Source organism: Melopsittacus undulatus, chromosome 11, assembly GCF_012275295.1.
Source record: "Melopsittacus undulatus isolate bMelUnd1 chromosome 11, bMelUnd1.mat.Z, whole genome shotgun sequence".
NCBI lineage: Eukaryota > Metazoa > Chordata > Aves > Psittaciformes > Psittaculidae > Melopsittacus > Melopsittacus undulatus.
Window position 1 is genome coordinate 15,292,365 of NC_047537.1, and position 25,853 is coordinate 15,318,217.

Genomic DNA, 25,853 nt, shown 5'->3' on the forward strand with positions numbered 1-25,853 from the left:
GCCCAACAAACACCCCCAGCACACCAATACACCTCCCTACACCCCAACAAACACCCCCAGCACACCAATACACCTCCCTACACCCCAACAAACACGACCAGCACACCAATACACCCCTCGATAATCCATTCCCCGGGTGCCCAGGACCGGGTACACCCCACGGGGGTGCTACGTGAAGGCAAAGCTTCCCCCACCCCTCCCCGCACACACCACATAAACACACCACACTATAGAGGCAGAGATATATTTGTGGAGATGTTGCATATTTAAGACAACTTTACACAACGCTTCCAACAGAGTTTTGGCATCTCCCCCCTACCGAGCCCTTCACCGGCAGGTACCTGCCCTTGCTGTCAAGGTCTCCGTCCTGTTTGACAATGCGTCTCATGCAGCACCAGCATCCTTGAACTGGGGAGACAGGGAGTGTGAGCCCCAGCAAGGGGAAGCCGGGCCCTGGTAGAGGGTGGAGGATGGCACCGGATCTTTGGAGATGGCAAAATATGACTGGCCGAGGCACGGAGCTGCTGGCACTGCCTGGAGCACAGTGGTTGGGCCCAGCAGGCTCCTGCTTGTCCCACGCAGCAAGCAATTCCCCTTCCCAGGCTGCAGGTGAGAGGTGAAGTTTCTTCCCAGGGTGAAAACCAAGCCCAGGCTCCTCCACACAGTCAGTTTTGGAGAAAGGAACATCACAGGCAGTCCCTGCGCCTGGGAGGATGGCAGGAAAAGGGGATGCTCCACTGCACCCCTTCCCCAAGGAGGCAGAAGCAGAAAGCACAGATGGATTCATCTGGACCTTGTCATGCCTCTTTGCTTTTTGGCCAGGGAAGCACAGCAGGTCCTGAGAGCTTCTGATGATCCAGGAGAAAAGAAGAGGTTGGGCCAAAGGGCCGTGGCACAGGGCAGCGGTCCAGGCACAGCAAGCTCTCATCCGCAGCAGGAAATCAGCCCAAGGGGTGGCATTTTGGCAGGGGACGGGCCCTTTGCTGAAGCAGACGGTGGCAGCAGGGTCCTACAGCAGCGTTTGGGACTGTAACCATGAACTGAGTGCTCCACCATCACAAGACGCACACCAGCAGCTCCGGATGTTTGGCACCATCAGGCAGCACCCCACAACCCTGCCCAAGGGGCATCAAGTTGGGTGTCCCAGCAGCACCCAGCAGGAAATAGGGAAACAGCAAAACAATAACCATCATCATTAATAGTAAAAAAATCATGTAAACGACCCAGCACCCTGTCCTGTAGTGCCAGGACACCCAAGAGAACAAGATATGTTACAGTCCGAGGGGATGTGGAGACACAAGGACTTCCCGGCCAACGCGGGGTCTCGTCTCTATTGCACTTTGCATCATATATATTTCTCTCTATATATACTTATAAAAATACAAACTAAAGGGCTGGGGTGGAAGGGGTGAGATGCAAGCCCTGGCCCAGCCGCAGCTCCACGTACGTGGCACTCTTCACCCCATCTGCTTCTGCCTGTCCCCATAGCCCTATGGCAGCCCTGCCTCGAGTAGCACAGAGCTTCATCCTGCAGAGGGTACTGAGCTGGTCCAGAGCCTGCACATCCACCAGCCTTCCCTTGCTCCCCTATCAGCACTTCCCGAGGCTCCAAGGCCTGGAGGGACAGATGCACAGCTCTTCCCAGCCACCTCCTGGCCAGCCCGTCGCGCTCTCCATGCTCTCCCCAGCCAGCAAAAGCCCATTCCTGGGGGAGGTGGACAAGCCTCACCTCATCCTTCTGCCCAAAATCCCCCACAGGAGAAGGTTTTCCCCTATCCAGGGGTTCCCATTCTCTCTTCCTCGAGCGCCTATGGTGCAGATGGCACAGGGCGATGCAGTCCGGGGATGCCCCCCATGCCAGTGACAGTGATGGAGGATGCTCCTCGCTCCCAAGGCTGCCCCCTTGGCTGTTCCTGCTACCTCAGCCGCCCATCAGGTTTGACGGGCCCCAGTTCTGATTTGGGGTCCGGGGAGAGGGAGCTCCAGGAGGTTTTGCTGCAGGTCTCCAGGGCAGCGCAGGCAGAGGCGCTGCTCACGCAGACGTCTGTCACGGACCAGAAGGCGCTGATGGCACTGTCAGCCCAGTCCTCCAGTGCCTTCCCTGTCAGCTGCGCCTTCCGCACCGCGTCCTCCTCCACTGCCTCAGAACGTGGCAGGTTCAGGATCCCCCCCAGGCCCTGGAAGCTCTGCTCCATGTACTCGTTGCGGGGGGGACCGCCATGCAGCCAGTTACTGTCGTCTGGGCAGGAATGGGAGAGAAGAGAGTGGGATCAGTGGCGCAGAATCACAGAATGGTTTGGGTTGGAAAGGACCTTGAGATCATCCAGTTCCAACCCCCTGCCATGGACACGGACACCTCACACTAGATGTGTCGCCCAAGGCTCTGTCCAACCTGGCCTTAAACACTGCCAGGGATGGAGCATTCACAACTTAATTGGGCACCCTGTGCCAGCGCCTCACCACCCTCACAAAAAAGAACTTCCTCCTTATATCTAACCTGAACTTTCCTGTTTAAGTTTAAACCCATCACCCCTTCTCCTAACACTACAGTCCTTGATGAAGAGTCCCTCCCCAGCATCCTTATAGGCCCCCTTCAGATACTGGAAGCTGCTCTGAGGTCTGAGCATCCTCATGGTCCCTTCACCACCTCCTGGTGTGGCTCAGCACCCATCTCTTTGCAACCCCAGTTCTCCTCCAGCCTGATGAGAGGGGTGCAGCTGTGGGACAGACCTATCTGACCACACATGGGCCTGGTCTGAGGACTCTACATGGGCAAAGGGACACCAGAGGACAACAGCTCCTGCAGCATCACCAGAGAGGCCAGGACAAGGGGGACCCCAGGAAGACCCTCCCATGAAGCCCCAGGCTCCAGCACACCCTCACCTTTCCTGAGAGGCTGCTTGCGGTTGAAGGTCTGTGGCACCACCAGGAACTGGCTCTCACCCAGGGGCTCCCAGAACTGCAGGAGACGGATGGTCCAGACACCGGGGCGCAGGGGCCGGTTGAGGGGGGGCTTGTACTGGGTGAACTCTGCCTCGGCATCCACCGTGATGTCGTAGGAAGCAGCAATGATGTAGGTGGGATCGATCCACACCACTGTGGCTGTCAGGTTGGGACCCCGAGACCACTTCTGCATGGCCACCGGCTCATCGAAAGGCCCCATCAAGCCTCCAAAGTTGCGGAAGAGTCTTTCCTTGGGATCCCATTCTGTGCCCACCTGGAGGAACAGGAGGCACAAGTGGTGGGACCCTGGGCAGGGAGATGCTACCAGCTCAGGTTTCGCTTCCCAAACCAGGACAGGCACAAACCTTGGAACCCAAAGCAATGCACACCCCTCTCCATAGCTCTCCTGCCTGCCTGTGCCGTGCCAGCACTACTTCAGCTGTATGATGCCTCCTGCAGCTGCAGACACTGAACCCCACAGCCTCAGCTCCCCCCTAAAGAACCCTTCAAGCCTTTTCCCCACCGATCAGCTCCACGTCCCACACAGAAACCAACCCCCTAGACAGAGGTTTGTTCTCAGACATGACAGTGGCTCTATGTCCTCTTGTCCCCACAGCATGCAAGTGGAGGAAGAGGAGGAAGGCCAGAGTGGTGTGGGACAGCCTGGGAGGAAAGTGGGCATTATGAAGGGCTTTTCCCATTTACCTCAAGGTTTTGCAAGCGGTTTGCCTGCCCTCCATGGGCTGCCAGCTTCAGAGCTCCTTGGGGCATCATCCACACCTCCAGAGACTCTGCCTGCCCCGTTACCAAATTCTGCACTTCCTGCATCACCAGGTAACCCTGGAAACGGTCATCATAGAAATATAAGTGCACGCTGGATGGGAAGCCACGGGGTTCAAATCTGCAGAGAGAGACAGAGAGAGGTTGCACATCTGAGCATCAGCATCCTCCCAGCACAAGATGCAGGCCACCACTCACAGCCTGGATCAAGCCCATAGCAAATACCCCACCTGCAGAGCTTGTCAGCCTTTGCTGCCAGTGTGGACGCAGCTTTGTGGAGCCCCAGCCTGGAGAAGGCTGTGTAGAAGGTGAGGGTGACATCGCTGAGGCCACTGAGCCCATCAACACGGTCATAGACGTTCTCCCAGTACGCCTTCAGCGCCGGCGTGTTGGGGGGGTAGCTGCCATAGAGGTGCGTGTCCAGGATCTCCAGCACCTCCTGATTCACCGTTGACTCAAACTTGCGGGCAAAGAAGGTGGGTCTGGAGAGTTGCTGGAAGAGCAGAGGTTCAGATTAGACACTAGGAACATCTTCCCTCTGAGGGTGCTGGCACAGGGTGCCCAGAAAGGCTGTGGCTGCCCCATCCCTAGTGGAAGGTGTCCCTGCCTGTGGCTAGGGGTTGGAACTGGATGAGCTTTAAGGTCCCTTCCAACTCAAACCAGTCTGTGGTTCTATGATTCCTAACAGTGTTGACTGCACCCACCCGAGCAGAGCAGATGGGAGGCACACACACCAGGAAGAAGCATGCTGGGACCCATCCTGCTCTCTTTGAGAGCACAGGCTAAGGAGCAGCAAAGCACAGCCAGCCCTTGTGTGCAATCCTCTATGACAGGATCAGTGGGAGCACACAGTACTGGTAACGCAGATGGGCTCCCATCTCTCCCACTGCCTCCCCCTTTCCGTGCTCAGACGCAGCCATGTGTCATCTTAGCTCCTTTGCCACATCAGATGGGCCCCCACCTCGCAGAGCCGCTGCAGAGCCCACCACGAGGCCTGGCCACGTGGCAGAGCTTTCGGGATCAGAGCCCTGCACTGTGGAAGCCCTGGACTGCTGGACAATCCTGCTGACTCCTCCTTTCAGGGCTGGAGGTACCTCCCCCAAACCTCAGTCTACATCCCCACACACTGAGAGAGCATGGTTTTGTCACAGGGCATTTTGTCCTGCCAAAGAAGGCAGCGCTCTGAAGTGGTTTTACTGGAAAGGTATTCATCCCAAGTGATAGTCTGCAAAGATACAGCAGGAAAATGGGAAAGTCTGGGAAGAGGAGGAGCGTTGCAAGGAAAAGCCTGGCTGCTGGTCAAGACAATCAGCGTAATCCCACTGCCTGGGTGTTCACAAGCAGGTCTATGCTGAGCCCCACAGTGGCTGGGGAGCCAATCCTGCCCCTGTCCCTTGTGGGGCTGGGGTGAGGTTCATGGGGACATGCACAGCAGTTGCCACTGCACCCATCCCACAAGGACGTTCACAGAGGAGAGACAGGGAGAAGGGGAAAGAGCAGGAGGAGAAAGGAGGATCTTTTTCACCTGTAGCCGGAGGAAGTCCTGGGGTTTGAAGTCATTTGGGGAGCACCCGCACCAGTCGACTATGTGTTTATATTGGCACTTACAGCCCAGCTTCCGGTTCCAGTTGGTCACTCGGAGGTTGTTATCGACCAGGGTCTCACAGGCATGACTGTTCTCCAGGACCGTGTGGAAGAAGGACTGTGCACAGCAAAGAAGGGACAGGACACCCAGTGGGGATGGAGCAGGGATGGTTTAGCAGAGACACCCCCATCACTCACACAGGAACAAGACAGCTCCTGAAGAGAAACCTATCCGTGTTCCCAGCATAAGGCAACATGTAATGGACCTGGCTGTGCGCCCACCTTGGTCCTTATCTGGCCCAGAGGGGTGTCTGAACTGGATATAAACATGAGCCTTGCCCTGTCTGTTCCTCTCTCCCCTCTGTGTTTGGACAAAGGGGAGGCACAAAGCTGAGCAGAACCAACACCCTTGGCAGCCACGAGGGTGGGGATGAACTGGGACAGAGATGTTAAGTACAGGGAGAGGAAAACCCACCTCGGCCGGCAGGAGGGTGTAGGTGTAGAACTGGCGCAGCTGGGACACGAGCTGGTCCTCGGCATAGACCACATACTCCACAAAGCTGCGCGTCAGCGAGAACCAGTCGGAGCCTCCATCCACCACGATGCCCTCGGGGATGTGGCGCTCACCCAACCGCCACATGTGGGAATCACACTCGTGGAACAAGCGGTCCAGGCCCTGCTTCTTGATAAACCTGGGCATGGGGGTGAGGATGAGGGGCTGAGTGTCACCAACTGTGCAGCTGCATCAAGAACACCTCCCCTTTGTCCCAGTTGTTTCAGTTCTGTTCCCAAATCCTTCCTTTTCCTGTTCCTCAGCTCAGCTCTGCCCCTGGCTGCAATTACCTGGCGTTGTCTCGGCCATGAGACTTGAGGAAGTTTTTATCTCGGTATTTGGACAGGAACATCACCAGCTCCTCGTTGGTCCTAAGGTGCAAATGAGAAAGCATTAATGGCCACTGGACTAAAGCAGCCCAGTATCATTCACCCTGCAAGAGCCATCAGACACAAGGAGTGTGAAGTTGCTTGGTGAGTGTTGACTCAAACCCTTGTCCTGCCACGAGGGAGGCACAGAGGTGACCTCTCTGCTGTCTGGCACCTCACGTGTGTTCCCCTGCTGCACCCAGACCACAGGGAAAAACAGCTTCCAAGGCTGGGCTCCTCCGCAGAGATGGGACCAGCCTGGCCCTGGAGCATCATCACCACATGTGGGTGCAATCCCCAACCCCATCTTCTCCCACCTCCCTGCGCCTTCCAAGGCATCACACAGCCCAGACACCTCCATAGCACCAGCAAGGCCCTCACCTCGTGGGGTAGTCAGTGGCACTGAGGTTGATGAAGAAGTCCCATGGCCACTCGGGCAGTTCCAGCAGGTCCTTCATGCTCCGCAGGTACATCTTGAGCAGGCTGGCACCTCCCCAGATGGTCACCATGCGCCAGGGTGTCACACGGATGTTGGGATAGTGCCGGGCCAGCTCCACTGCCTCGCGATGCAGATAGTTGGAGCGCTGTGAGGGACCACAGCTCATGCTCAGCAAGGCCTTGCCAGCCCTGGGTCAGCTCTTACAGCCCATAGGGAAAGGAATAGCAGGATAAGGCAGCAGGGATAGATCCTGCTTCCCTGGGGTTGTAGAAATAGGGGTGGCAGGGTCACAACTCCAGCAGCACTGAGGACAAACCCTACTCAGCCACTTGCCCTGCTCATCACCCTGTCCAAATGACTGATCCAGGCACTGTTAGCACCCTCCCTGCCCTCACCCCTGCCACATACCTTGTCGACATGGATGTAAAAGAAGTGCTGCTGGTGGTACACAGCCTTGATGAGCCGCTTCAGCTGGCGAATGGCCCTGCCGTGCACAACCAGCATGTAGGCAATGCGCACAGGCTTGCTGGGGGGCAGCTGCTGCAGCCGGCTCTCGTCCCACTGGATGACAGGGCTGACCTTGCCTGTGTGGGGACAGAGAGGGCTTCAGTCACCTCCAGCCTTTGCACCCACCACCCCCAGATCCTGATAAACCACTGAGACATAAGGTGGGGACAACATGAAAGAGCTTGGCCTTGGGCAGACCCCATCAGTGCAGCCCAAACCAGCTGCAGTGCTAGGGCACGGTGGCACACACAGCCCCTCGGCTGCACGGAGACCTCAGAGCAGCCTTCCAATATCTGAAGAGGGCTGCAAGGATGCTGGAGAGGGACTCTTCATCAGGGATTGCAGTGATAGGGCAAGGGGTGAAGGGTTTAAACTGAAACAGGGGTTAGATATAAGGAAGAAGTTCTTTACTGTGAGGGTGCTGAGGCACTGGAACGGGCTGCCCAAAGAAGTGGTGAATACCCCATCCCTGGTGGTGTTCAAGGCCAGGTTGGACAAAGCCTTGGGTGATATGGTTTAGTGTGAGGTGTCCCCGCCCATGGCAGAGGGGTTGGGACTGGATGAGCTTTAAGGTCCTTTCCAACACAAACCATTGTAATTCTATGGTTCATTGATAACTGACAGGGATGCACTGGGAAAGAGCGAGGGGTGTCCCTCTCTGTCCCCTCAAAACAGGCTGTAGCTGGGCCTGGCTCTGACCTCTGCAGGCACTGCAGGTTGGGATGAAGAGCCCAGTTTAAGGATACTGGAACAGCTTTGACTGGATTAGAGAGAAAGCAGTAATCTGGGAAGCAGTGACAGCTTGAGGCTGCTGTTTGCCACATCAGGGAGGTGGTCCATGCCCCCGATGCCCAGGGTGACCGGGAGCCCCCCAGCAAGAACTCACCTGAGAGCTGGCAGTGGCGAGGCACAGCCTGGGGCATGAGGCTGCCGGCCCGGTGCAGACACACCACGTTGGCGATCTCCTGTTGGCACTGCTTGCTGCTGGCCCGCGCCAGCGCCGAGAGGGCATCTTTACCCGTGATTTCACACTTGGGGGTGAAGCTGTTCTCGGTGGGCTGCGGAGCCCCTTCCACGCTGCCCGTGTCTCCCTGCTGGAACACAGCCAGCTGGGCTTCCCCGCGCAGCTCCGTCAGGTTCCTGCGCCTGGATGAGTCCGGTGCTCCCGGCAGCCTCCAGCCCAGCTTGTGTCTGGCCGTGACAGCTCTCACCACCTTGGACACCAGCGCGCCGGGGCTGTCCGGCCGGGCCCGCCACCGCCCGTGCTTCCTGCCGGCACTGCCCCGGCGCCCTGCCGAGCTGTCCGAGTCCTTGGAGCCGTCGCTGCTCTCAGGAAAGCCGGCTTTCTTCTGCCGCTCCTGTCGTGGGTGGGTGCAGAAGAGAGGGCAGAGCGTTAGGTCAAGCATCCCCGTTCAATGCGCTCAGTCCCCACGGAGCTCACTGCTGTAACATGGAGCAGCCACAGGGCAGCAAAGGACAAAACACTGCCCTTCTGACACCTAAATCCCTACAGCACCTCCTTACACAGTCCTATGTTCCCCTAAAGCCAGTAAAGGAAGACCTCGGTTTGCAGACCCCATCATCACAGCACAGAGAGGGTTTTGCTCTCTGCAAGACTAAAAGGCCAAGGACAGTTATGCCTGCATCAGCCACCCTCCAAGGTCCTGTGTAGGCAGGGGAGATGAGCCCAGGGCTGTTCTGGCTGGTTACTTCACCAGAAGGTTAATGGATCAGCTCTTCCCTACCATGACCACAGTGTAAGTCAAAGCCCAGCACATCCATGTGGGAGCTGGGGTCTCAAGCAGCTGCTTTCTCTGGGAGCAGAAGCACTGAATGAGGCCCTGCCCCTGCTCCCTTCCCCGGGCCCTGGCTCCCAGGGCCGGGCTGGAGCAGGCGCTGCGCTCACCAGGTCCTCCAGGAATCCCTTTCACAAACCCTCCCACCGAGCCAAGCGGATGTGCACAGGGAGCAGTTAATTACGCTTCATTACCTCTGCCAGGCTGGAAGCGAGTCAGCCCTGGGGCAAGCACGGAGTTGGGAAGTTGGGATGCTGGCGAGAGCCATGCTCCTGGGAAAGAACTTCCCCAGCCAGCGGTGCTCGGAGGGACGGGGCTGTGTGTCCCCAGCCGACAGGCAGCAAAGCAGCTTCTGCTCCAGCCGGGCCTCCCAGCACAACCCAGCCTCTGTGCCAGGCACCACAGGAGGCAGTGAGGCACATTGGAGCTATTCCTGGGCAGCAGCATCTTCTGATGATGGGCAGATGTCTCACAAGGACAGCAGGACCGAATGAGCCCCCTGCACAAGCACCACTGTGGAAGCTGCCGGGAAGGTCACAGCCAGGAGAAAGAAACCATGCCATGCAAAGGCTGTAAAGCATCTGGTGAGATCTGCCCGCTCCGCAGTCCCTGCACTGCCCATGTTGTGGTGCAGAGCCCACAAACCATGGTGAGGAAGAGGCAAGCCATCGCTTAACTCCCAAGGGACCGGTGTCAGCGAGGCTCAGCTGAGCCCCTTGCACCCAGACAGGTATCACAGGCAGCTGAGACCGGCTGAACCGTGCATGAGACACCACCAGGCCCATCTGTCCAACAGTTATAAACCTGTTTTCTGCACTGAGCATTGCAGGAGTAGGAGGCAACAAGCGAGGAGCAGGTCTCTCCCATAGGCTAAGCCTGGTTCCTGCAGGAAGAGACTCACTGGTTCCGCTTGCACCCTCTGCTTCCCAACACACCTGGCTCTGGGAACAGCCCCCATGCAATGCCCACCACCAGTTACAGTCCTGCTCATCCCCTTGGAAGGAGCCCCACTCCCAGCTCAGAAGCATGCCATCGCCAGCCTCTCTGGAGCTGCCAGCTGAAGAACTCAATGGCTTCTAATTACTGCACCACAGCAGCTCCCTCCACCCCAGCCTGGCAGGGAATGGCTCCAGCCACATTACTCTGCTGTATTTAAGGCTTGTGTGTTGTTCTTTAAGTGAGGCTCCCTGTTACCCTCCTCCTGACAGGCACAGATGACTCCAGGCACCAGGCAGAGGTCACTTCTGCTCTGCCTCTCCTAATGTGACACTGCCATCCACAGAGCTGTGTGTCAGGCATCTACCTGCACCCCAGTGCAGATCTCACTGCACAGACATCTCCAAGCTCTGCCATTGTAAGGAACAGCACTGACAGCATCCGCTGTCCTGCAGGATTTCCCCTCTGGTCAATTGATTCCGGTGTCTGTCACATACAAGCACCCATCAGGCAAAACTGGCACCGAATTGTGCCAAAGTCACCAGAGGAATGTGGACACTTGATTGCTACTTGCAGCAGCAGAGCCTTGAACCTCACAATTAAAACAGCTGACACAGCCCTCTGAAACCAGGCTTTTTTTTCAGGGAATAATAAAACCCAAGGAATCTCAGCAAAGCTGAAAGAAAAGATGTTTTGTAGGAAGCTTCTTTGGTGGCCACAGCATGTGAAAGATTAACACTGACATAGGATCACTCTGGTCCCTCCGGTACCCACATTTGTGTGCAGATCAGCTTGTGCTGCCTGCAGCAGGGATGCTGTTAGCAAGGGAATTTCCTCTCCCATCACTCAAGCTCATTTGGCTGCCTGGAGATAGGAAACTCCATGATGGCCTGGGTGGACAGAAACTGATCCAGTTTGTGCTGGTCTGCACACCATAAAGCATCTGCATGGTGAACTAAGGGAGCCTGCAGGACCCCAAAATGGGGCTTGGAAAGAGCAGTGATGTGACCCAAGCAGCACGGCCTTCCCAAGGAGGGCTGGGCTGGTGGCTCTGATGTGGCTGCTGGTGTGAGATGGGTTCACAGCCTGCTCTGGTGAAGGGCAAAGAACCTCACTCAGACTCTGCTCATCTCCCACCAGGGAGCCACCAGGACTGGAGCCTGTCAAGGAGGGGATGCTCTTCCCTCCCCTGTGGAGGGAAGACAAGGAAACCAGACAAGGTCCAAGCAGGACAGAGAAAGGGGTTGTCACCAGCAGAGATCAGAGTAGCCCTTTTGGGAGCATCTCCCAGGGCTGCAGCACAGCTGGGCTGGAGGGGAAGGTGAGCTCACCCAACACCAGATGTTCCATGGCATTTGCAGGACTCAAGTCTCCCTTTCAATCTCTATAGCAACTCACAGCCCATTGATAGTAGATCAATGGGATAAGCCAGGTTAGAGCTGTGTCAATTAGTGGAAAGGGGACATTTATGCCTTCTCCAGAGACTCTTGCCCATTCCCAAGTCCCGGAGTTAGTGCTGCTGGTGGTGAACCATCCCCTCTCCAGGCAATAGGATCCACGGCCAAACCTGTCAACTGCTCACTCAGTTCTGGGAAGAGACATGGGGAAACCAGGCAAGGATCTGGGCAGAATGAACCAACCCAGGAGATAGCGCAGGGCAGGAGCAGGGAGGAGCAGAGAAGCAGCTCAGGACAGTGCAGAGGAAGCCGGGACTGGTGAAGGGACTTGATCAAGGTCACAGGAAAGGGGACGCCAGGCGCTCCTGCAGCCGGATCACTCTGTTCTCATGCTCCAGGTGCCTCCAGATTGCAGGCAACACGGTGACCCCTGTCCTTGATGGTCCTGTTTTGGTGGTGAGCATATGGCAGCATATGAGGGTGCTCACACCATTCCCAAGGGCCTGGGGCTGGGAATTTATCTGCGGAGTGAGTGCTCATCTTAGAGACCTTCCCCCCACAAGGGCTGCTCCGTTCCTCTTCCCACCTCTTTGCTCTCAGGGACAACTCCCTAGTCCTATTTAAAGAGCTGTGGGGTCACCCTCCACACCAGCGAGGAACCCCACAGTGGGGAGGAGAAGCTCTCGTCCCTCTAGAGATCCCCACTTCTCATCCCATGGCACTGGCTTTGCCTACCACAGCTCACCCCATGCCTGCTCCTTCACAGCTCCAAGCTCACCCCAAATCTGGCTTCACCATCACCTTGCGAGCAGCTCTTAAAGAGTATCCACAGCCTCTGAAACATGAGGGTCCTGCCCAAGATGAGGGGATGTGGTGCCACACAGACATGCACCAAAGAAGCCCATAGAGGGACTCTCAGCCCTTGGAGAAACCTGCTCCAGCCATTGGTCCATGCAGATGCAGGGGGTCTGAATGTGCTCCAGCAGCTCACAACAAATAAACGAATTCAAATAAGCAACGCAGAAGTCGAGAGCTCTGAAGGCTGCAGCAACGTGCTCCTCATCCTCCCTACATGAAGGAGCTGACCTTGGGCAAACACCTTCGCCAGCCCCTGCCTCAGTTTCCCCACACATAAGAGGTGATGCCTTTTGCCTTAGCAGTGTTCTGGTACAAAGACATCAAACAACTGCCAAAAACCTTCATACCCTCGCACTCCACAGGGATATTCCTGACCGGACCAGCTAAACAGGAGCTGCCACAAACTTCCCAAGCTGCCGCACACACTCTCCCAGCTCTCTGAATTAATGCTTCCATATTTTCCAGTTTGGGTATCACTGACCCCAGCTTCCTGCAGCATCTCCCACCCCATGGAGAAGTGCAGGACCCCGCTGAGCCTCCCACCCCACCCCAGACCCCAACCTGGACCACAAGATCCCTTCTCTGGTGCCATGACAACCCCGCACTGCTGCACCCAGAGCCCCTCACAGACAGCATCCCAATGCCCATCCCTGCCTGGGGACTGTGGGACCCCCCCATCCACCCCACCGACCCGGCCTCGGACAGGACCTTGCCAGCCCCACCGCGACACCCTAGGGGGGGACACAACACCCCCTTTGTGTCCCCTCCATGCTCCACAGCAAGGGGACACGTCAGTCCCCTCTTCCCTACACACACCCAAGAGCCCCATCCCAGCACGCACCATCCTCCTCCGACCCCCGCATCCCCGGTACCCACCTCCAGCCCCTCACACGGCCCCGGTACCCCCCTCATGCCCGCTCCCCGCCGGCAGGCCCCGGGTCCGGCCTCCCCCCGCCTCCCGCCGCACCTCTCCCGGTCCCTCCTCGTCGAGGCCTGCGGAGGTCCAGAGGACGAGCCCCTGCAGCAGGAGGATGGCGAGAGCCGCGGCCACCGCCAGCCGGTAGCGCCGCGCCAGCTTCCGCGCCCGCCCCGGGGCCACCATGGTCAAGGGCCGCTCCGCCGCGGCTGGGCGGGCACCGGCACCGGGCACCGGGCACCGCGCACGCGCCGCCGGGGCGCCGGGGCGGGGCTCGGGGCGGGGAACGGGGGGGGGGGACGGGGGACGGGAGCGCGCGTGCGGAGCGCGCCGCGGGGGTGCGCGTGTGGGAGTGCGTGTGCGGGAGCGCGGGTGTGCGTGCGGGTGTGTGTGACTGCAGCCCGGCACCGGGGTGCGCCTGTACCCATCGCTGTGCACCGTTACTGTGCGGGTGTGCATAGGGGGTACGTGTTAGTGCAGGTGTGTGAATGCGAGTGCATCTGTGCACCGGGGTGTGCGTGTGTGCGTGCATCCGTGCACTCTGTGTGCACGTGTGTGTGTGCATGTGTGTGTGTGCATGTGTGTGTGCATGTGTGTGTGTGTGCATGTGTGTGTGTGCATGTGTGTGTGTGCGTGTGTGTGTGTACGTGTGTGTGCGTGTGTGTGTGTGTGCACGTGTATGTGCACGTGTGTGTGTGCATGCGTGTGTGTGTGCATGTGTGTGTGTGTGCACGTGTGTGTGTGCGTGTGTGTGTGTGTGCATGTGTGTGTGTGCGCGCGTGTGTGTGTGCATGTGTGTGTGTGTGCATGTGTGTGTGTGCATGTGTGTGTGTGCATGTGTGTGTTTGCATGTTAGTGTGTGCATGTGTGTATGCACGTGTGTGTGCGCGTGTGTGCACATGTGTGTGTGCACATGTGTGTGTGCGTGTGTGTGTGCACATGTGTGTGTGCGTGTGTGTGTGCACATGTGTGTGTGTGCACGTGTGTGTGTGTGCACGTGCGTGCGTGTGTGCGCGCGTGTGTGTGCGTGTGTGCATGTGTGTGTGTGCATGTGTGTGTTTGCATGTTAGTGTGTGCATGTGTGTATGCACGTGTGTGTGCGCGTGTGTGTGCACATGTGTGTGTGCGCGTGTGTGTGCACATGTGTGTGTGCACATGTGTGTGTGCGTGTGTGTGTGCACATGTGTGTGTGCGTGTGTGTGTGCACATGTGTGTGTGTGCACGTGTGTGTGTGTGCACGTGCGTGCGTGTGTGCGCGCGTGTGTGTGCGTGTGTGCATGTGTGTGTGCACACGTGTGTGTGTGTGCGCGTGTGTGTGCACACGTGTGTGTGTGTGCACGTGTGTGTGTGCACACGTGTGTGTGTGCACGTGTGTGTGTGTGCATGTGTGTGTATGTGCACGTGTCTGTGTGTGCATGCCTGTTTGTGTGTGCACCAGAGTGTGTGTATGTTCATGGAATCACAGAATAGTTAGGACTGGAAAGGACCTTGAGATCATCCAGTTCCAACCCCCTGCCATGGGCAGGGACACCTCACACTAAACCATGGCACCCAAGGCTCTGTCCAACCTGGCCTTGAACACTGCCAGGGATGGAGCATTCACAGCCTCCCTGGGCAACCCATTCCAGTACCTCACCACCCTAACAGTAAAGAATTTCTTCCTTATATCCAGTCTAAACCTCTGTTGTTTAAGTTTCAACCCGTTACCCCTTGTCCTATCACTACAGTCCCTAATGGGTAGTCCCTCTCCAGCATCCCTGTAGGCCCCCTTCAGATACTGGAAGCTGCTCTGAGGTCTCCACGCAGCCTTCTCTTCTCCAGGCTGAACAGCCCCAACTTTCTCAGTCTGTGTTTGTCAGGTGTGCATGTGTGCACATATGCACCCGGGTGTCTGTGTGTGCATGTGGTTGTGTGTACACACATGCACAGGGATATGTGTGTGTACAGGCATGTGCATGCCTGTATGTGTACGTGTGCACTTGGGTGTGCATGCAGCCATCCCTGTACATACCATGAGTATATGCATGCAGAATCATAGAATCTCTGTGTGTGCATCAGGGTGTACCTGTGCTCATGCATGTGTGCACCATGTGTGAACGACTGTGCATTAGGGCACCGACATGTGCATGTGTGCACACACGTGTATGCATGTCCATCTGTGCACTGGGCTGTGCATGTATGCACTGGAGTGTCTCCAGGCATGTGCATGTGTGCATTGCAGTGCCCATGTCCATGCTCTTGTGTGCAGCAGGGTGTGCATGTGGTTATGCACATGTGCCCTTGGGTGCCTGTGTTATGAGCAGCACAGTGTGCATGTGCTGCTGCACGTGTGCAGTGTCCATGCACTCCTGTGTGTGCTGGGGGATGCAGGCCCATGCGTGCACTGCAGTGTGTGCCTGTGTGCACTGGATGTCCACATGTGTACACACACATTTACATGTGCTGGGATGTGCTGATGTGCCTTGGAATGCATGTATGCACCTGCAGGTGTGTGCTGTGGACACCTGTGTACACACAGAGCCATCGTGTTGTCACAGTGAGAGCTGGAAAAGCCTGCACAAGGGGTGGGCTCAAACCTGTCCTGCGGCCGAGCATGCTTCAAGGGGAGGTAAAACACCCCTCTGCTGCAATAAAACCTGAGGAAATGCAAAAACCGGGCCCATGTGCAGCCCTCTGAGCTCCAGGGCAGCTTCCATGGTCCATGGCCATGAAAGCCAAGAGTTGCAGGGGTGGCAGGAGGAGAAGAAAAGCCCCTTCTCTGCCTGGATCATCCTGTCTGCTCCATCAATCCTGATGTGTTAACTGGGGGCTGCAGGCAGCAGCAATGCATGAATGAGCCATGCAGGGGGGGGCTCTCCCAGCTCTGTCCTGTTGGCAGTTTGTCTTTCTCCCTGTTCTTGTCCTAAAGCACAAAACCTGCCCTCAGCTACGGCATAATGGGACCCAAGTACCTAAAAAATCCAACTGCTTCCTCCCCCCAGCTCCTTCAGAGAAGGGGCGGTGTTATCTGCAGTAATGAACGGGGCAGCAGGAGGATCAATAGTGGGTTTGCTTTCCCTTCTTTCCCTGCACTGGCTGGAATCTGCCTGGATGCTCATTGCATTACAAGCCACAGCAATGATGCTTGTCTGTGCCATCGCTGTTTGCTCCTCCGGAACCCAGCCTCAGGCAGGGTAGGAAGGAGGGATCCCACCTCCTGACCAAACAGAGGAAGAATTTTGCTTATACAAGAATATAAGCTTATATAGGAATAACCTACAGGAATAATCACAACTGCTGTACCATAGGCACTTACTTCCAGCAGTCTTTGGCTTTGCCAAAGCAGGGATGCTCCACGTGGCTCCTTGAATAAGCTAATTACAACAATACAGAACCAAAGCTTTGCAGCAGTCAAAGTTAACAGATCCTCTCCAAATGAACCCCTGAAATACACCTGTCTCAGCCTCACAAACAGATGTATTGAGTGGGTGCCATGAAATAAGTTATCAGGAAAGCAGAGAAGAGCAGGGTCACGGGTACAGCTTATTCATGTGCTCCCAGCCTAGAGTTCCTTGGGAATGGTGGAGCAGAGAGAGCAGGAGCAAACCTCAATGGGGGATGTGGGACCAAGGGATCAGGGGAGACAGTGCCCAGCTACTGTGCAGGAGGAACAGGAGCTCCTCTGCCATATCTTTTGCACTGAGACCCTACCCTACCCAAGCCCCTGGTATTTGGATATAACAAATACGTTTGGATATAGCACATCTTGTTATCCTGGTTCCTGCTGTCAGCTCTGCCTGCTGTCAACATGAGAAAAGCCAATCTGAGGTGACCAATGGGTTTAGGAGCCTCAGTCCCTGTGAGTAACAGCCAAAGGGGCAAGCAGGATGGGTGCTGGATGCAGGGAGCCAGGCAGAGCCCACCCTCGCCTCCTGTTGCTGGGCTCTTCCACACTGCCTGGTCAGTCCATTTATTCCCAGCATTACTGCTGTACAGGTGAGGTCTCCAAATGCAGAGGGATGATTCCATCCTCATCCCGCCCCGTGCCTCCTGCTCGTCCTCAGCCTCCTGGAGCCTGCTCCAAGGAAACATCCAAGCCACAAGAGCAGCAGCTCCGCTGTCCAGCTGCTCCCGCATGAACAGAAAGCCAGTCCCCTGCCCTCCGTACGCATCCCATGGAAGTGCCGCTGGTGCTGCCGGCAGCAGGAGCAGCCCATGGACCAGGGGCTGGCTCACTCCCTCTGCGCTGTGCTCTGGGGCTCTCCTCTGGGCTGTGGAGCTGACGGCACGTTGGCATAGATCTCCTGCTGCTTTGGCAGGGACTTGCACACGGTGGCATATGTGGGCTCTTTCTTCTCTTCCAAATGCTGGGAAAGCAGGGGAAAACCAAAACACATCCATGATGGAGATGTTCCAGGACAACTCCCACTGCTGGAACCTCTCTCAGCTGCTTTAAGCACCCAGGAGCAGCTTGGGGACCAGAGAGGACACCCACATTATCCAGTGTCACTTCCACACCAGCTTGGCTCATCCCTTGGCAGCTCCCTCCATGCCCACCCAACACATCCCATTGCCCACACTGTCTCCCATCTGCTCCAGCTTCCACCCATCACCCTGCACTCTCCCACCTTGTCTCTCTGCTTGACCTCCATGTACTCCGTCGCGGTGCCTGCCGAGCAGCGCGGTACTGCGGTGTTGCCGTACAACCGGCTCTCGACTGTGCTCGCGCTGTGGTTGATGTCCACATAGTTCAAGGCATCTGCTCCCTGATACATGGAGGAGAAGGATGAGCCCTTCCTCCCCTGCTGCTCCGTGCTGCAGCCTCGGCTCAACCCGAAATTCCCTTCATGGGAATACTCTGCACTAAATCCCTGCTTGGGCCTTTCTGTTGGCAAACGGAGCCCAGTGGATCCCTCCCAGCCTAAAGGGCCATGAACGAGGCTGAAAGCAAAGGGCTCTGGCAGCCTGTTTCCCCTCTCCAAGTGAGCTCTGAGCACAATGGGGTTTGTCTTACTGTATAGGACACGCTGCCCGTCCTGTCCATCTCTACAGCTGTTCCGGAGGGGGCTGTTGAAGCACGGATATGGTCAGACATGAGTGAAACCAGAGGAAATGAAATGTATTAAAATCCTGCCCTATGGGATTCAGCATAAAGCAGAATCTATTGCCCCATCAACCATCCAAAGTGGAGATCTCCAAACAAAACCATACCTCCCTGCCAGCTGGTGACATTCCCTCTTATCCCTCCCTATCCATCACACTGGCATTAAACCCTGTGCCAAGCCCAGTGTAAGCTTTGAGCGTGCAACTGAGCTTCTCCAAGCTGATGGTGCCCAGGCAAACTCAAGTGGGTGCCATACCAAGCAGCACCCATCCCAAGAGCTGCCATTCCCTGCTCCCATCAGGATGAGACCCATGGGATGGTCCCACTGCTCCTTCAGGGGAAGGAGACTACATTGGTGGAGGTGTCAGCAATGGACCCAGGAACTGGATGGATCGGGGAGTAAATGGGGGAGAAAAAAGAAATATAGAGGGGAAAAAACCCAAATATATGAGAAGACAGCCCCTGGTGCAGCACCAGTGTGTGCAGAGGTGACAGCTTCACTTACCCTTCTTCCTCTTCCTAGTCAGTATTACCAGAACAACAACAGCAGCTGCAAGCAAAAGAAGAACCACGACGATGCCTGGAGTGAGGATGTGCTCAACCACATCCAAGCTGCAACACAAAAGAGAGTTCCCGTTCTCATACTTCTCAGAAGCAGATGGGAGAGGAGCCCATGTGGAGCAGACACAGGGAGAGGCTGATGGGGCTTGGGGGGTCAGATGAAGGCTGGACACAGAGCAAAGCACACTGAAACCTGCAGAAGCAAACAGGAGCTTGGGTCTGAGAGCTGCTGCATCTTCACTGCTGTAAGGATCAGCTCCTGCACCTGACTTAGCTCTGGTTTAGCTCCCCTCTTTGTTGCACTTAGAATGGACAGCGAGGTGAAGTGTGCCAGCAGCCCCTCCAGCAGGCTGATGGGAAGCCTCAGCTTTGCCTGCTGCTTGCATCACATCCAAGAGGCAGAAGAGGAGGAATGAAGCTCCAATCTCACGCTTTCTCAACACTCTCTGATGAGCTGCATGTGACTACAGAGCAAAAAGGGATCCAGCTCAGCACTGGGTTTCCCACAAGCAAACAGCGAATTTTGGGGAAGGAAATGGGGTCAGTGCTGCAGCGAGGAACCAGTTCTCATACGGTGATAACCCACGCCTTGCTTAAGCTGCAAGATGGACACGGGACAAGCAGACCTTTGCCAGGGCCAGCCGGCCAGGGGTGCTGGGATTACTTCCCACGAGGAGCAGCTGGGTGAGAGGATGGAATGCTGGTCACAAAGGCAAGAGGTCTGAATCCTTAAAGGAGGTTGTGGGGCTCCATCTACACCAGAGGGAGGTGGCCGTGGTGGGCAGGAGCTGGTACTCACTGTGGAAGGCTGGAGCCTTTGTGGTGGGAGAGATCTGATCCTGGTTGCAGAGTTTGCCCCTGGGGATTTGCCTGTGTGGAGACTGATATGGAGCTGGTGAGATGAGGGTGTGCAGTGGTGGAGCCATAGGGTGATGCTGGGGAGGAGGAAGGAGCTGTAACAAGAGGAGAGGATTGGTCAGTCTCCATGCAGCGGAAAAAGGATGTGGGGTTTGCAGTGAATCAGAAGTCACCCACTTACGGTCACAGGAGAAGCTGGGTCCCCTCTGCCACATCCAGAGCATGCTGCTTTGCTCCTTCAGGTGAGAGGACTGTAATCCCCTATCCAGGAGGCTTTTCAGGGTCTCAATCCCAACCCCCCCACCCCTCCAAACATGCACACAACAGAGCTCACCCTGCAGGAAGGGGGTCTGGGCACCCCGTTCCCAGTACTATAACATCCTTGGCAAGGGACAGACAGAGACATTCCCTAAGCTTAGAGCTCACAGGCACTGGCTGCCCCACAGTGGGTAATGGGGGGACACAAGGTGTGAGGAGATCTCTTAGTGTTATAAAGTAAGGCAAGCAGAGCACAGACAGGGCCAGCAGGATCTGAAGGTCTGGAGCACCCCAGTACTGGGGTGGCTGACCCTGGGGTGCCAAGACGGGGTCATGCCAAGACCTGGGCATGGAGAACCAGTAGAGGTGGCATCTGCCCCAGGAGCAGCCTGATGAGACCGGATGACACAGGCTGGGGCTGCCACAGGCAATGTGAGCACCCCCTGCCCCTGGCTGCCCCCACGGCAGCCTCCGATCCCCGCACATGGAGTGGGACAAAGGAATGATGGGGACTCACCTGGGGACACGATCACCTGCACATCAGCACTCTTATCCCACTTGAGTTTGGCCGTTCGCACCCCACAGCGGTAGGCGCCCGCGTCCTCCAAAACCAGGTCTTTAATGGTCACCGTGAACACCCGTTGTGAGCGATTGTCCTTGATGGTGACCCGGCCTCGCTGCACCATGGGGTGCAGCTTCGAGGTGAGAACGATGTCAGCGCCGCAGGTGAAAAAGCTTCCCTCATAGCACCAGAACTTCGGCATCTCCTCGTCGCCGGGTTGGTACTTGCAGGTCACCGAGAGGGACCCCCCCACTAAGCCCCGCACGGCGCCGGGCCCCGTCACCCCCCAGCAGCCTGCGGAGACACACGGAGCCCGGGAGCGCTGCCGCCGCGCCCGCCCGCCCCGTCGGGGCTACTGCGAGGCTTGGGGGCTCCTGCCCGGCCTTACCTGGTAGCAGCGCCCAGGCGAGAAGAGGCAGGAGCCGCATGGCCGCTGCGGGACGGCGGCGCTCAGCGCCCGGCAGCACCCGATTCCCCTCCGTGGGGCCCGGCCCGCCCCCGGGGCCGCCCTGTCGGGGCGGAGCGCAGGGACCCCCGGGGTTGCCTGACCACGGGAGGCGCCGCAGAGAAGAGGCGGAGACGCGGAGCGGGGTTGGGGAAGCTTTATTGCAGCCGTCAGCGGCGGCAGGAAGGGCTCCGTGGGTGACGTCGGGGCCGGCCGCGGGTCATGCCCACCGCAGGCTGACCCAGAGCACGGCTCCGCTCATGACGAGCAGCGCCAGCACCTGCAGCCCGGCCAGCACCGGGAAGTAGCGGAAGGGGCAGGGGTTCCCCGGTGGAGGGTCCGTCCCTGCCGCGGGTGTCCGAGGGGCTTCCAGCGGGACCGTTGGATCCGGCCCGAGCCGCGGGGCTGCAGGTTCGAAGAGGGAGCAGATGCAGCGGGTGCTGCCGGGCTCTGACCGAACCTTGTCCCTCTCCATCCTTCTCCCCGCAGTGTCTCACCTCCTCCCACAGCCCAGCCCCGGCCCCCAGACGTAATGGTCACTGGTGCTGGGGAGAGGGATGTGCAAGGGACTCACCTGGGGACACGATCACCTGCACATCAGCACTCTTATCCCACTTGAATATGCCCGTTCGCACCCCACAGCGGTAGGCGCCCGCGTCCTCCGCAACCAGGTCTTTAATGGTCACAGTGAACACCCGTTGTGAACGATTGTCCTTGATGGTGACCCGGCCTCGCTCCACCATGGGCTGCAGCTTCGAGGTAAGAACGATGTCAGCGCCGCAGGTGAAAATGCTTCCCTCATAGCACCAGAACTTCGGCATCTCCTCATCGCCGGGTCGGTACGCGCAGGTCACCGAGAGGAACCCCCCCACGCAGCCCCGCACGGCGCCGGGTCCCGTCACCCCCCAGCAGCCTGCGGAGACACACGGAGCCCGGGAGTGCTGCCGCTGCACCGACACTTCCTGCCCCATCGGGTGCTCCAAGTGCGGGCTTGAGCCCCAGGGACTCCCTCAGCCCTACCTGGCAGCACCGTGCAGGCGGGCAGCAGCAGGAGCCACACGGCAGCCTGGCCTGGGCAGTGCATCAGGGCAGCCCTGCCCTGGCTGCTCCTTCTTCTTTGTGTTTCTGGAGCTTTGCTTCCTCTTCTACAGGGGGTACCACAAGTTCTTAGCTAAAGCGTGGGCTTTCTCTTATCCTCTGATCTCAGCTGACTTCCTGCCTCGCCGTCACCAAGAGCACTGCCATGCACTGTCCCCACCCTTGTCCACCTTCCTTCCCTTGCCCCAGGGGCTCCCCTTTAGCCCCCGGCATGGCCCCCACAGTGAGGTGCAGTCCTGCCTCTCCCTGCCACTGCCCAGCCTCTCTGGCCAGGCAGGGCCCCAGGTGTGGGATCTACCTCAAGGGGTGGCTCAGTGCTGCATAGGGACTCCATGAGCCCCAAACATGCCACCAGCCTGGGGGCAGTGCTGCATGGGCCTCCTGTCCCTGACACGGGCACCCATCCCCACTGCCCTGGCCAGAACATCATCCTACGCTGTCATTCCCAGCACAGATCCTCCATGGCTTGGTAGCCCTATTCCCAAGTCAGGTCTTTCCAGTGCTCCCCCTGTGCCCCCATCCCTTATCCCCTGAAAGAGCCAGTCCCCCCCCATTGTCCTCCCTTCCACCTCTATGTGACTTATGGATCCTGTGCTACAATAGGCAAACCCTTTAGAAGTTCCCTAGGGGTGAGGCTGTGGACAGGCAAAGACAGGAAGGGCAGACAGAGCCCACAACCAGGAACCAGACCCACACTGTGTGTCACAGGATCTGTCCCCTACAGCCACAGGCTTGGATCAAAGCCTCACACTCAGATCTGCTTCTGGTACCATCACAGCTCTGGCCTTAGCAGAGGCAATGAGACATCTTTACCACCAACACTTGGGTCCAGTTTAGCAGAGCCAAGCATGTTCCTTGCCATCCTCCGGGCTGGCTCTGGGCTGCCAGGGGTCCCTGGCCAGTTGCTCCCTGGCAGGGAATAAGCCCTGTGGGTCCCCATGGCTTTGCCTTGGAGCTGTCCCCTCCATACAGGAGGTGGCTCTAGGGCAGGACTGCCCCCACTGTCCCCATTTGACAGAGCCCTGGATGGGGGTTTCATCCTTCAAACCCATCAGGAGCAGACAATAAACAAGGAGGGACTGCAGTGGGTGGAAGCTCAGCCATGGCCCCTGTGGTCCCAGCAGGAAGAGTGGATGCAGGGTCCCCAAACTCAATTCCCTCCAATCAGTTTGGCTGAGTCTGCAGTAGAGGTTTTGCCATATGAGGTTGAATTGGGCTGTCAGCTCCTGGTCCATGCATGCTCCTTGCTCCTCATTTTGGTTCCCTAAACAGCTGAAGGGAAGCAACTCTTCCCTAAAGCTTTATGGAGGGACATTGATGAAGCTGGTTGTGCCATGAAAAGTGGGACATGGCCTAACCCTGAAGGGGATGGAACTGGCCACGCTGCTCTCTCCCTGATGTGGCTGTGGATGTCAGCCACCCCGTGGGACACCAGAACATGGGAGGAGTGGGGTTCCTGTGGGATTTCAGCACTATTCAATGCCTGCTTTTTGGAGGCACAGAACCTGGAAAACAATGGGAGCAATGAGAAAAGGAGCCCAATGTGAGCATCATCAGCATCGGCAGCCACCAGCAGTGCTGGCAGGCAAACAGACAGACAGGTACCTGCAGGGCACCCGGGCTTAATCGCAGACCTTTATTGGCAGCTCCAGCCCAGCAGACACAGGCTCTTTGTGCCCCAAACCTTCCCCTTTCCAGTGCAGGGACTGCCAGGAGGGGCCAAGGCTTCACAGGGGGAGAAGTCCATGGAGCCGAGTGCATCCTGGTGCAGGGTGGCTGTGATGGGCAGCACAACCCCAGCACAGTGGTGGGTAAAGGGGCAGGAGGGTGTCTCTGTGGCCGTTTTGGGCATCCCGGTGCCCTGGTACCGGCCACCTCAGAGCTGCAGGTTTTCCTGGCCACGTTTCCTGCACTGGCTCCTTGTGCAGACAGCCCCACACACCAGGAGCAGCACCATGGGCACCTTCACGCAGAGGATGAGCAGCAAGTAGATGATGCTGAGCTGGGACCTGGGTAAGAGAAAGGAGATGGTTCTGGAGCTTGAGTCTGGGCAATGGGGATGGGGACTGGAACACTCGCATGTCTCCCCTGTATCCCCTGTGATGCTCCTTGGAGCTGCTGCAATTGACCCAGGGCTGAGGGAAAGAGGTGTCTTAGGGCAGGGGATGCTACTGGGGGCTTGAGCCCTGACTTACAGCACTGGATGGTCCCCAAAGCCCACGGTGAAGAGCGAGCTCACATCATTGCCTTTGGCTGTGGATGAAGAGATATGAATGAAAAGAGAGAGCAAAGTGGAGACCCCCCTGCACCCTGAGGCCTCTGCCCTGAGACTGCAGCCACAGGGGTGCAGGAGGTGGAGATGGGGTCTCCAGACAATGCGCTGGGCACTGAGGAGGAGGAGGATGAGAAAGGAGGGGGGTTACTGGGAGAGACTGGAAAGCCCAAGTGGCTCATGGAAGCAGAGATGCTGAAGGGAGCAAGGGAGAGGCTCTGCCCTGTGCAGCCTCCTCCATCCCTCATCCAAATGTGCACTGGGGCAGCCTCCAGCACATCTCGGTGCCTGCAAGGTGCCTATTTCCACTTTGACAGCCCCTATGATCCCCCGTTGGGATCCCCTCTCCCAAGTGATGAGCTCCAGAACACCCCCCTGCTTAGCTTCTAGCCTGGCTTTACCTTGGGAGACCATCACCTTGGTGCTGTGCTTCAGGCTGAACACCTTCCTTTTCACCCCACAGGAGTACCAGCCTGCATCTTCCAGCGTGACACGGTCCAGAGTCACTGTGAATGACTGTGATGCATGGTTATCCTTGATGGACATCCTGTCCTGTGTCACTGTCTCCTCTGAGCCATTGGTTTGGACGACGCAGGAGGTGCAAAACCCGAGGAAGCCCCTCCGGCACCAGAACTTGGAGTAGAGCTCGTAGCCTGCTTCATAGCTGCAGGACAACACCAGAGAGCTGCCCTGGTTCACCATCACCTGCTTAGGACCTTTCACTGCCCAGCCACCTAAAGGGGACAAGAAGAGATGATGCAAGCACTTACCAGCATTGTCTCAGAGGATCAGGAGGGATCTAAGCTCTGGAAGCTCTGGGATATCCAATCCCAAGGAATGCTGTGTCCATGCACCCACTATGCCAGGGAGCAATAGTGAGATGAGATGTCCCAAGTCATTAAAGAGCCCCCATCAGATGTGTGTGTTATTAGACAAACAGCCTTATTACCACAGCTTATCCAACAACGTATCTCAGAGGTCATCTCCTGTAGCCATCCACTGGCCACAAGAAAAGGACAGTATCAGCTGAGCTCTTGCTGTGTCCATGATGGGCTTCCTGGGCTGGCTCAGCTCCAGCCTCTCCATGGGATAGGAAACACCTGAGCTGCGCTCCCACATCTCACCTGGGAAAAGGATCCAAAGCAGGAAAATCCACATTTTCCACCTTCTTGCTCCTGATGCAGATTTTCCCGTGGCTGTTTACAAAGCACCCTGTGGGATGGAGCTGGTTCACATCCCACGAGTTTCCCAAGCCTCCTTCTCCTGTTGTTTCTGTGGGCAATGCTTACCAGCAGAGCAGACCCTTGTTTAAAGGCGGTTGCTTCCTCATCTTCACCCGGCGACCATGACTCACCCTGGGGGTGTCTCATGAGAAAGAATCTCTGCTTTTCCCATGAAACTGGGCTGGTTCCAGCAAAACTCTCAAAATAGAGCAGGTTCCTCTTGCATGATGCCTGTCCCAGTGGTGAAAACAGCCCCTTCTCCAGGCACAGAGCCCAAACAGCTTCAGGGGTCTTTGCAAGGGATCCAGGCCAGAGCAGGATCCAGGAACCAGGACAGAGCAAGTGTAAGTCAGCCCATGCAGATGGACCAGTTGGGATGCTCTCCCAGTCATGGTGGACTGGAATGACAGGCAGGG

At 57.3% G+C, this 25,853-nt stretch overlaps 4 protein-coding genes across 4 annotated transcripts; all 4 read right to left on the minus strand.

Annotated features, from left to right (window-relative positions):
* Nucleotides 1–230: 230 nt before the first annotated feature.
* On the minus strand, nt 231–13,290 carry XYLT2 (xylosyltransferase 2). The gene is made up of 11 exons (XM_034067866.1): nt 13,129–13,290; nt 8,061–8,532; nt 7,076–7,251; nt 6,610–6,812; nt 6,151–6,231; nt 5,783–5,999; nt 5,249–5,425; nt 3,954–4,216; nt 3,649–3,844; nt 2,884–3,217; nt 231–2,239 (listed from the first exon to the last, which is right to left on the minus strand). The coding sequence occupies exons 1-11, from the start codon at nt 13,261–13,263 to the stop codon at nt 1,917–1,919; spliced, it is 2,577 nt and encodes an 858-aa protein (XP_033923757.1). The 5' UTR covers nt 13,264–13,290; the 3' UTR covers nt 231–1,916.
* Nucleotides 13,291–16,515: 3,225 nt separating this feature from the next.
* Nucleotides 16,516–20,827, minus strand: LOC101868918 (CMRF35-like molecule 2). The gene is made up of 7 exons (XM_034067766.1): nt 20,807–20,827; nt 20,355–20,751; nt 19,521–19,674; nt 18,666–18,772; nt 18,071–18,123; nt 17,685–17,822; nt 16,516–17,423 (listed from the first exon to the last, which is right to left on the minus strand). The coding sequence occupies exons 1-7, from the start codon at nt 20,825–20,827 to the stop codon at nt 17,289–17,291; spliced, it is 1,005 nt and encodes a 334-aa protein (XP_033923657.1). The 3' UTR covers nt 16,516–17,288.
* Nucleotides 20,828–21,064: 237 nt separating this feature from the next.
* Nucleotides 21,065–21,815, minus strand: LOC117436809 (CMRF-35-like molecule 4). The gene is made up of 2 exons (XM_034067767.1): nt 21,419–21,815; nt 21,065–21,249 (listed from the first exon to the last, which is right to left on the minus strand). The coding sequence occupies exons 1-2, from the start codon at nt 21,813–21,815 to the stop codon at nt 21,065–21,067; spliced, it is 582 nt and encodes a 193-aa protein (XP_033923658.1).
* A 1,599-nt stretch (nt 21,816–23,414) lies between these two features.
* Nucleotides 23,415–25,372, minus strand: LOC101868750 (CMRF35-like molecule 7). Its single transcript, XM_034067768.1, has 5 exons — nt 25,339–25,372; nt 24,493–24,948; nt 24,138–24,195; nt 23,885–23,951; nt 23,415–23,447 (listed from the first exon to the last, which is right to left on the minus strand). The coding sequence occupies exons 1-5, from the start codon at nt 25,370–25,372 to the stop codon at nt 23,415–23,417; spliced, it is 648 nt and encodes a 215-aa protein (XP_033923659.1).
* Between the last annotated feature and the right edge of the window lie 481 nt (nt 25,373–25,853).